Raw genomic sequence first — 9,564 nt, 5'->3', positions numbered from 1 at the left:
TTCTGAACATTTCTAAAACAGCAGTAACACATCATATATTGCACAAGCCACGATGACAAACACAGGCATAAAAAAAAAAAGTGATCATGACATGGCCACATATAAAAAAAAAGGAAATATGGCAACAGGTACTTGACAGTGTGAGTTCTGAACATTTCTGGCACAGCAATAACACATCAGATACTGCACAAACCCAAACGACTAACACAAGGATAAAGAAAAATGTTATCATGAAATGACTGTGTATAAAAAAAGGAAACATGGCAAGAGATATGTTAACATGGGGGAACAATTTCTCCAAAAAGTGACATGCCAGTACTTGCTTAATATTACGACAAGTAAAGATTAAAAATATCATGCAACTAGTTAAAGCTTCTCCTTTACTGGTATCACACATTTGCAAAATATCACATGCCCGAGAAGTTTGTAAGTCTAGCTTAAGGCGCCAAACACAAATTCTGCGACTCCTCCAGAAAGTGACATCCACTACTTGCTTAATATTAGAATTAGCTAAAATAAAAAATAAAAAAAATCATACAACCAGCTAAAGCTTCACATTTACTAGTTTTACAACTTTCTAAAAATATCACAAGTTCAAGGTGCTGGAAAGACTTTGTAGCCACCATCAAAAATAAATTCCTTTACTCCTTCATCCCACCTGAATAAGACTGTTAACGCACAGCATTGACACAACCTCGCATTCCTATACTACGACTTCCACACCTGGTGTTGTTCTGCTTTGCAGCATACCGTTCATTGCTTTTCCGCAAAGCAAAGCGTAACCTCATTAGCAAGAAAGCATCCACTAGCTTCTGCGCCACCCCATGACATGTTGGGAGATGGTCACGTGAAAACTCGCACAGCGCTTGAGCAGACAAATTGGCAAGGTTAGCAGTTCCGTCTACAATGCTAGCTTCTTGTGAACGAAAGATCACCTCACACTTCTCAAGCATAGCAAAAACAGCTAACGACACCATACAGAGTGGATTTTGTTCACTGGTGTCTCTGTAGGACTTGAACTCAGTTAGCGAAGCATTTTCTTTGTTTTCTGTGTCAGTCAGTGCCGACCTGCAAGTTTCACACAGCTTGTACTTGCCACAAACTGCCTTCACCGTGTATCCACAGAGGTAATGCAGTGATTGTTTGTCAGTGGACTGCAGTTCACCCATCGCCGCTTGGCTGTCGGAGAGGACATCGACCACCTGGGCGAGCATCTGGTCGTCATCGTCAGGAAGCTCCCATGCGGACTCGTCTTGAATCGCTGAGGCGCCGTCCTGTTGCAGCACCTCCTCGCTTGGTGATTCTGCTTGGCGTTTCGAAATGAAATCTGCGAGGTATTCAGCATCGTCCATCTCATAGTTCCCCGTCCTACAGGGCTGGAAGAACTGTGAGAGCGTGATTGTGCGCAAGGCAGTCTTGAACTGCAGAGGTCGGGGGGTTGCATTCTTTTGCCTTATCACGCTGAAAAGGTTTTCGAGGGCGTCTTGCGTCAGTCGGCTGAGGAACAGGTACTTAAAGTTGTACTGCGTCAAGTACAGGTTCTGCAAAGACAGAGCTGCAGTTGTCGAAATCACGACGCCTGTCTGTACTGGCTTCCAAGAAGGGCTTTTGCCTGGCAGATGAATGGTCATCTTCTTGAAGAGATCCAACACCTCGCTCAGGAACTCTACGGCATCATCATGTTTCCGAGAGTTGAGCTCACTCATAGCAAGGCTCTTGGTACGAGAGGTCATTAAGCGGAACCACTTATAAACTGTCTCGAGAAACCACGCCGTGGTGACTGCAGCAGGCGACATCTTGCCTTCTTTAACAAGCACTCGAATTGCTGACCCGGTGCTATGATTCAGGACAGCTAGGGCCGAAGACACACTCATTTTTTCGTAATGGTTCGGGTCTAGATGCTTGTCCTTGAGGTGCGGAGCAAGCTTCAGTGCACTTGTCCCGTCCCTTTGGGCCACGTCCCGAACATAGCTGAGAGACACCTGCATATCGAAATGTTTTCATGATCATTATCCATCCCTATTAGGGCGAATAAAAGTATGCATGGGCATCTATGCCCCCTTCTCCCGTATGCCAACCCCCAACCCCCCCCCCCCCCCCCCGACTGTCAGCATATAACCAGGATAAAGCTGTCTTTTATATTTGCAATGATTAGCCGCTAGTGATAATTGACGAGACAGAAAATTTACCTCGGACGTTGGGAGTTTGTTCCTCTCCACAATTTCATCTGGAATGGAGATGAGCTGTCCGCGTACCAGATGGCCTCGAAGGTTCTTCAGCACGTGCGGTGCGTCGGCTATGAAAAACAGCTGTCTGTCCGACCCATTGGCACACGGGTGGGCACACGAGACTGAGGTCTTGCCATGCTTCGTAGCACCAATGCCACAAATGCTCCAGATGGCCTGGTTCCCTGGGCCCCTATCTGTGATGATTGCATCAATCCGAATTCCGATGAACTCGCACTCCTTGATCAAGGTGAAGATGAAGTTCCTCATCTCTAGCTTGCAGAATGACGTCCCTGAAAAAAAGTTTATTTTTAATGCCTACACCAGCAGTTGCTGTTGTATCAAATATTAGGGTGAATTTTTTTTTTCTAAAAAGTAAAATCAAGGTTAATGCCTGTCTTTCAATCTGCCTGCCGGTCATATGTCAAGCATTTTAAAGTAGTTTTTTGCCTTTTTACATTATTTTCATTTTAATTCTAAAGTAGTTTCACTCAACATTTAACAATGAACCTAGCACCAATTTATCTGCAGGATAGATGTCAATTTAGTTTGTGAAAAATGGCTCGCTACCTGTTAGGTGGTATGCCACAGTCTGCTTCCAGCGTGAGGACATCCCACCAAGCATAAAGACCATAGCATGTGTTGCACGTCCATCGGTGCAGGTGGCCTTTGGGCCTAGTTTGGTGCTTAGCTTTCCGATGAGTCCTTTCACAGAAGGATCATAGTCCGTGCCTGCGGTGATCTGCATCTCATCAATCATGAGGGCTGCGTTCCGTTCCTCAGGTAGCATTGTAGAGACTTTGGCTTTGAGTGATGGAAAAAGTTCAGTCAGGATGCCTGGAATTCAAGTATATGCATAAACTATTAGAACTGGATGCAAAAATTTTCTCGGAGCTAAGAAAACAAATATAGAGAAGCACTGTACTATTTTTAATCTATAATAGGAAGCAGGACTGCAATAGGGGGAAAACTTACCAGGCTTAAACTTGACATGCTCTATCTTTCGCTGAAGTGTGCGGACACTGGGCAACGGCACAACATTCTCATTGATGCACATGTACCCTTTGTTGCCACATGCACAACGCAGCTTCATAGCCATCTGGACAGTAGCATCTGACCATTTTCCACCACGCATGCCATCTCTTCTGATGCACTCAACCTGAATAGAAATGAAAGCGACACAGAACACCTCATCTGAATTCATGAGTAACCACAATATTGACATGACCAAATATTTCAGCTTGCTTTGTTGTCTGAAACACAATCTCAATATGATTGCTCAGAACAATAAATTATGGCAAGCATTTCATCAGCATGAAACAATTAACCAGAATAGTTCTGTGCACTGTTGCGACATATAGTCACACTTGAATGGCACATAGACGGCTCCAATATCCCGGTTGCATGTGCAAACAAAACAACCTGCAAAGGTAGCTTAAACCTGTGCATTTGCTTGTGCTGAACACAACCTATAAGACTCCTTATGGAAATGAATATTCTGCCCCTGGGGATTGCTAAAAAAACAAACACCCTTTTCTTTCTGTCTTCGTGAATATGTGAATATAAGAGTTCATTCCGCACTTACTTGATCATCCGCCAGGAGCATTCGAGGGTCACGGAGAAGATTTTCTTTGTCTTTCTGCAGCTTTCTTGCTAGTCTCTCTGAATTTTGAAGCTTTCTTTCAAGTTCCTTTATTCGTTCTTCATGAATGAGGCACGCTAAAACAAAAAAAAAAAAAAAACATGCATGTCTTAATATATGAGGATAACTGCAGATTACATGCTAGAAGAGGTAGAAAAGGTCATGTTTATGCAATCGAGCCAAATAACAATCTTCTCTACCTTCCGTCACCGCAGGGGTGTGTCCGTCCTCCATGGCCGGGCCCACAGTTTGCAGGTCTCCGTCACCTGCCAAGACAAACAACACGAGCTTAGTATTTTTGTATCAGGCGCATTGACGAAAGGAGCATTTGTCAGTCGTCTTCGAGTCTTAGGACAAACTTCCAGCCATTGGTGCCACAATGAAGGGAGTTTGGGACATCTCGATCGACTATTAATGGGGAAACTGCTTCTGGGAGCACATCATTTGTAGACATCAGAGTGACAAAACTGAACCAAACTTTAGACAGCATGTCGTGTTTACTCCAACGTTTGGTGACTGAGTTATTGTCGGTTGGCCTTCTTCCGAAGGCATTTAATTCTGTCGCCCTAGGATGACAGGGGAAAACAGGTGACCACAGGGAATCGCAGAGCTGATTTACACGACCAAATTCATCTAACACACCTTCCATTGTCGCAGAGGTGTGTCCGTCCTCCATGGCCGGGCCCACAGCGTGCAGGTCCCCGTCACCTGTCAAGACAAACAACACGAGCTTAGTATTTTTGTATCAGGCGCATTGGCGAAAGGAGCGTTTGTCAGTCGTCTTTGAGTCTTAGGACAAACTTCCAGCAATTGGTGCCACAATGAAGGGAGTTTGGGAGATCTCGGTCGACTATTAATGGGGAAACTGCTTCTGGGAGCACATCATTTGTAGACATCAGAGTGACAAAACTGAACCAAACTTTAGACAGCATGTCGTGTTTACTCTCCAACGTTTGGTGACCGAGTTATTGTCGGTTGGCCTTCTTCCGAAGGCATTTAATTGTGTCGCCCTAGGATGACAGGGGAAAACAGGTGACCACAGGGAATCGCAGAGCTGATTTACACGACCAAATTCATCTAACATACCTTCCATTGTCGCAGAGGTGTGTCCGTCCTCCATGGCCGGGCCCACAGCGTGCAGGTCCCCGTCAACTGTCAAGACAAACAACACGAGCTTAGTATTTTTGTATCAGGCGCATTGGCGAAAGGAGCGTTTGTCAGTCGTCTTTGAGTCTTAGGACAAACTTCCAGCAATTGGTGCCACAATGAAGGGAGTTTGGGACATCTCGATCGACTATTAATGGGGAAACTGCTTCTGGGAGCACATCATTTGTAGACATCAGAGTGACAAAACTGAACCAAACTTTAGACAGCATGTCGTGTTTACTCCAACGTTTGGTGACTGAGTTATTGTCGGTTGGCCTTCTTCCGAAGGCATTTAATTCTGTCGCCCTAGGATGACAGGGGAAAACAGGTGACCACAGGGAATCGCAGAGCTGATTTACACGACCAAATTCATCTAACACACCTTCCATTGTCGCAGAGGTGTGTCCGTCCTCCATGGCCGGGCCCACAGCGTGCAGGTCCCCGTCACCTGTCAAGACAAACAACACGAGCTTAGTATTTTTGTATCAGGCGCATTGGCGAAAGGAGCGTTTGTCAGTCGTCTTTGAGTCTTAGGACAAACTTCCAGCAATTGGTGCCACAATGAAGGGAGTTTGGGAGATCTCGGTCGACTATTAATGGGGAAACTGCTTCTGGGAGCACATCATTTGTAGACATCAGAGTGACAAAACTGAACCAAACTTTAGACAGCATGTCGTGTTTACTCTCCAACGTTTGGTGACCGAGTTATTGTCGGTTGGCCTTCTTCCGAAGGCATTTAATTGTGTCGCCCTAGGATGACAGGGGAAAACAGGTGACCACAGGGAATCGCAGAGCTGATTTACACGACCAAATTCATCTAACATACCTTCCATTGTCGCAGAGGTGTGTCCGTCCTCCATGGCCGGGCCCACAGCGTGCAGGTCCCCGTCACCTGTCAAGACAAACAACACGAGCTTAGTATTTTTGTATCAGGCGCATTGACGAAAGGAGCATTTGTCAGTCGTCTTCGAGTCTTAGGACAAACTTCCAGCCATTGGTGCCACAATGAAGGGAGTTTGGGACATCTCGATCGACTATTAATGGGGAAACTGCTTCTGGGAGCACATCATTTGTAGACATCAGAGTGACAAAACTGAACCAAACTTTAGACAGCATGTCGTGTTTACTCCAACGTTTGGTGACTGAGTTATTGTCGGTTGGCCTTCTTCCGAAGGCATTTAATTCTGTCGCCCTAGGATGACAGGGGAAAACAGGTGACCACAGGGAATCGCAGAGCTGATTTACACGACCAAATTCATCTAACATACCTTCCATTGTCGCAGAGGTGTGTCCGTCCTCCATGGCCGGGCCCACAGCGTGCAGGTCCCCGTCACCTGTCAAGACAAACAACACGAGCTTAGTATTTTTGTATCAGGCGCATTGGCGAAAGGAGCGTTTGTCAGTCGTCTTTGAGTCTTAGGACAAACTTCCAGCAATTGGTGCCACAATGAAGGGAGTTTGGGACATCTCGATCGACTATTAATGGGGAAACTGCTTCTGGGAGCACATCATTTGTAGACATCAGAGTGACAAAACTGAACCAAACTTTAGACACCATGTCGTGTTTACTCTCCAACGTTTGGTGACCGAGTTATTGTCGGTTGGCCTTCTTCCGAAGGCATTTAATTGTGTCGCCCTAGGATGACAGGGGAAAACAGGTGACCACAGGGAATCGCAGAGCTGATTTACACGACCAAATTCATCTAACATACCTTCCATTGTCGCAGAGGTGTGTCCGTCCTCCATGGCCGGGCCCACAGCGTGCAGGTCCCCGTCACCTGTCAAGACAAACAACACGAGCTTAGTATTTTTGTATCAGGCGCATTGGCGAAAGGAGCGTTTGTCAGTCGTCTTTGAGTCTTAGGACGAACTTCCAGCAATTGGTGCCACAATGAAGGGAGTTTGGGACATCTCGATCGACTATTAATGGGGAAACTGCTTCTGGGAGGACATCATTTGTAGACATCAGAGTGACAAAACTGAACCAAACTTTAGACAGCATGTCGTGTTTACTCTCCAACGTTTGGTGACCGAGTTATTGTCGGTTGGCCTTCTTCCGAAGGCATTTAATTGTGTCGTCCTAGGATGACAGGGGAAAACAGGTGACCACAAGGAATCGCAGAGCTGATTTACACGACCAAATTCATCTAACACACCTTCCATTGTCGCAGAGGTGTGTCCGTCCTCCATGGCCAGGCCCACAGCGTGCAGGTCTCCGTCACCTGTCAAGACAAACAACACGAGCTTAGAATTTTTGTATCAGGCGCATTGGCGAAAGGAGCGTTTGTCAGTCGTCCTCGAGCCTTAGGACAAACTTCCAGCAATTGGTGCCACAATGAAGGGAGTTTGGGACATCTCGATCGACTATTAATGGGGAAACTGCTTCTGGGAGCACATCATTTGGAGACATCAGAGTGACAAAACTGAACCAAACTTTAGACAGCATGTCGTGTTCACTCTCCAACGTTTTGTGACCGAGTTATTGTCGGTTGGCCTTCTTCCGAAGGCATTTAATTGTGTCGCCCTAGGATGACAGGGGAAAACAGGTGACACAGGGAATCGCAGAGCTGATTTACACGACCAAATTCATCTAACATACCTTCCACTGTCGCAGAGGTGTGTCCGTCCTCCATGGCCGGGCCCACAGCGTGCAGGTCTCCGTCACCTGTCAAGACAAACAACACGAGCTTAGTATTTTTGTATCAGGCGCATTGGCGAAAGGAGCGTTTGTCAGTCGTCCTCGAGTCTTAGGACAAACTTCCAGCAATTGGTGCCACAATGAAGGGAGTTTGGGACATCTCGATCGACTATTAATGGGGAAACTGCTTCTGGGAGTTTATCATTTGTAGACATCAGAGTGACAAAACTGAACCAAACTTTAGAAAGCATGTCGTGTTCACTCTCCAACGTTTGGTGACCGAGTTATTGTCGGTTGGCCTTCTTCCGAAGGCATTTATTTGTGTCGCCCTAGGATGACAGGGGAAAACAGGTGACCACAGGGAATCGCAGAGCTGATTTACACGACCAAATTCATCTAACACACCTTCCATTGTCGCAGAGGTGTGTCCGTCCTCCATGCCCGGGCCCACAGCGTGCAGGTCTCCGTCACCTGTCAAGACAAACAACACGAGCTTAGTATTTTTGTATCAGGCGCATTGACGAAAGGAGCGTTTGTCAGTCGTCCTCGAGTCTTAGGACAAACTTCTAGCAATTGGTGCCACAATGAAGGGAGTTTGGGACATCTCGTTCGACTATTAATGGGGAAACTGCCTCTGGGAGCACATCATTTGTAGACATCAGACTGACAAAACTGAACTAAACTTTACACAGCATGTCGTGTTTACTCTCCAATGTTTGGTGACCAAGTTATTGTCGGTTGAGCTTCTTCCAAAGGCAATTATTTCTGCCGCCCTAAAAGTTGTATGTTCCACACTTTAGCACTATAAAGTCAGTATTATATATGTGCCATTCTATTAATTTACACTTAAATACCACCATTCTAATAAATAATGCTTATGAATTCTGAAGCACCAGGTGCCTTGGCAATTGTCACCAAAGCTGGACACTGCAGAAATTCACCTAGCAGCAATTTCACTATGTATGTCATTTATCTGCTAGTTGAAAAACTTCAATTAGAATTAACTAAAAAAAATGCACCACCAATAATTTCTTCGCTGACTCAGAGGTCAATCCTTGACTTTTTGTTTTATTCTTACAAGTGGAATTCGTAGCGAAATCGTTTCGAAAACACAAATAAGAAACACGAGAGACAGCGGTGAGAGCACACCTCACGCAAGAACAGTTTCAACCGCGACCATGAACGAGCATATATCCCGGCAGCTCCGGCAGCGAAACACGTGAAATGGATATGGAAAGCTCGTTCTCTAGCGGGATAACACACGCGCAAGGAGTATGTCACACAAATAAGGCACATACCAAACGTGCTAATAAATAGTGGCGTACTTACACGGAGAAACTCTCTGCCGGGGAGGTTTCCTCTTTGCATGTGGCCGTGGCTTCAAATGCGCGAACACCGATGGCACGGCGTTCGGTTTCAGCTTACGTTTCCCGTCCGCTCGATGAGCTTCGTACGCGTCTGACGTAAAATGATCCTGTCGGTTAAAGGGGTATTCTGTATTATTACAACAAAGACCGATGGAAGCTGGCGTCGTTGCTTACCTCGCAGAGTCGTGCTTGGGTCGACGGCGTGAAGTTTTTACGGTTTATTTTACGCAACCATTCGTTTCTTCGAGCAGCGTCCTGCTTGTTTTGCTTGCCAGACGGTAGCCTAAACAGAAGTTTGCCGTCTTCGTATCGGCCGCTACACCCGACCGCGCAGCACGTTGGCATCGTGCCAACCGCGTTGCAAAACACACCGTCTTCCGTGCAGCCGTCTCGCGCGAATGTACCAAGATGGCAGCCGAGACAGCCCGCGGATGGCCCGCGGTACCTCCGCGAGACGATTTATACCACGTGATGTCCCTTGACCAATCAGATGGCGGCGTTGTCGGCGCTCTGCCACATCAAAGAATGGCGCTACTTTCCCCCGAT

At 46.4% G+C, this 9,564-nt stretch overlaps 1 protein-coding gene across 1 annotated transcript; it reads right to left on the bottom strand.

The window, feature by feature from the left end:
• On the bottom strand, window positions 1-3,311 carry LOC120840419. Its single transcript, XM_040210942.3, has 4 exons — window positions 3,201-3,311; window positions 2,796-3,062; window positions 2,190-2,518; window positions 1-1,982 (listed from the first exon to the last, which is right to left on the bottom strand). Exons 1-4 carry the CDS (start codon window positions 3,280-3,282, stop codon window positions 672-674), a joined length of 1,989 nt encoding a protein of 662 aa, XP_040066876.3. The 5' UTR covers window positions 3,283-3,311; the 3' UTR covers window positions 1-671.
• Window positions 3,312-9,564: the final 6,253 nt, after the last annotated feature.

Source organism: Ixodes scapularis, unplaced genomic scaffold, assembly GCF_016920785.2.
Source record: "Ixodes scapularis isolate PalLabHiFi unplaced genomic scaffold, ASM1692078v2 ptg002850l_1__unscaffolded, whole genome shotgun sequence".
Classification (NCBI taxonomy): Eukaryota; Metazoa; Arthropoda; class Arachnida; order Ixodida; family Ixodidae; genus Ixodes; species Ixodes scapularis.
This window is presented reverse-complemented; position numbering and strand designations above follow the sequence as displayed.

Excerpts from the sequence above, each read along its gene's own strand:
- LOC120840419 (XM_040210942.3), bottom strand. The coding sequence starts at position 3,282 with ATGTGCATCAATGAGAATGTTGTGCCGTTGCCCAGTGTCCGCACACTT. Across the intron at positions 3,063-3,200 it reads GCATGTCAAGTTTAAGCCTG|GCATCCTGACTGAACTTTTT; the intron begins GTAAGTTTTCCC and ends CTTGAATTCCAG. Across the intron at positions 2,519-2,795 it reads TGTGGCATACCACCTAACAG|GGACGTCATTCTGCAAGCTA; the intron begins GTAGCGAGCCAT and ends ACTTTTTTTCAG.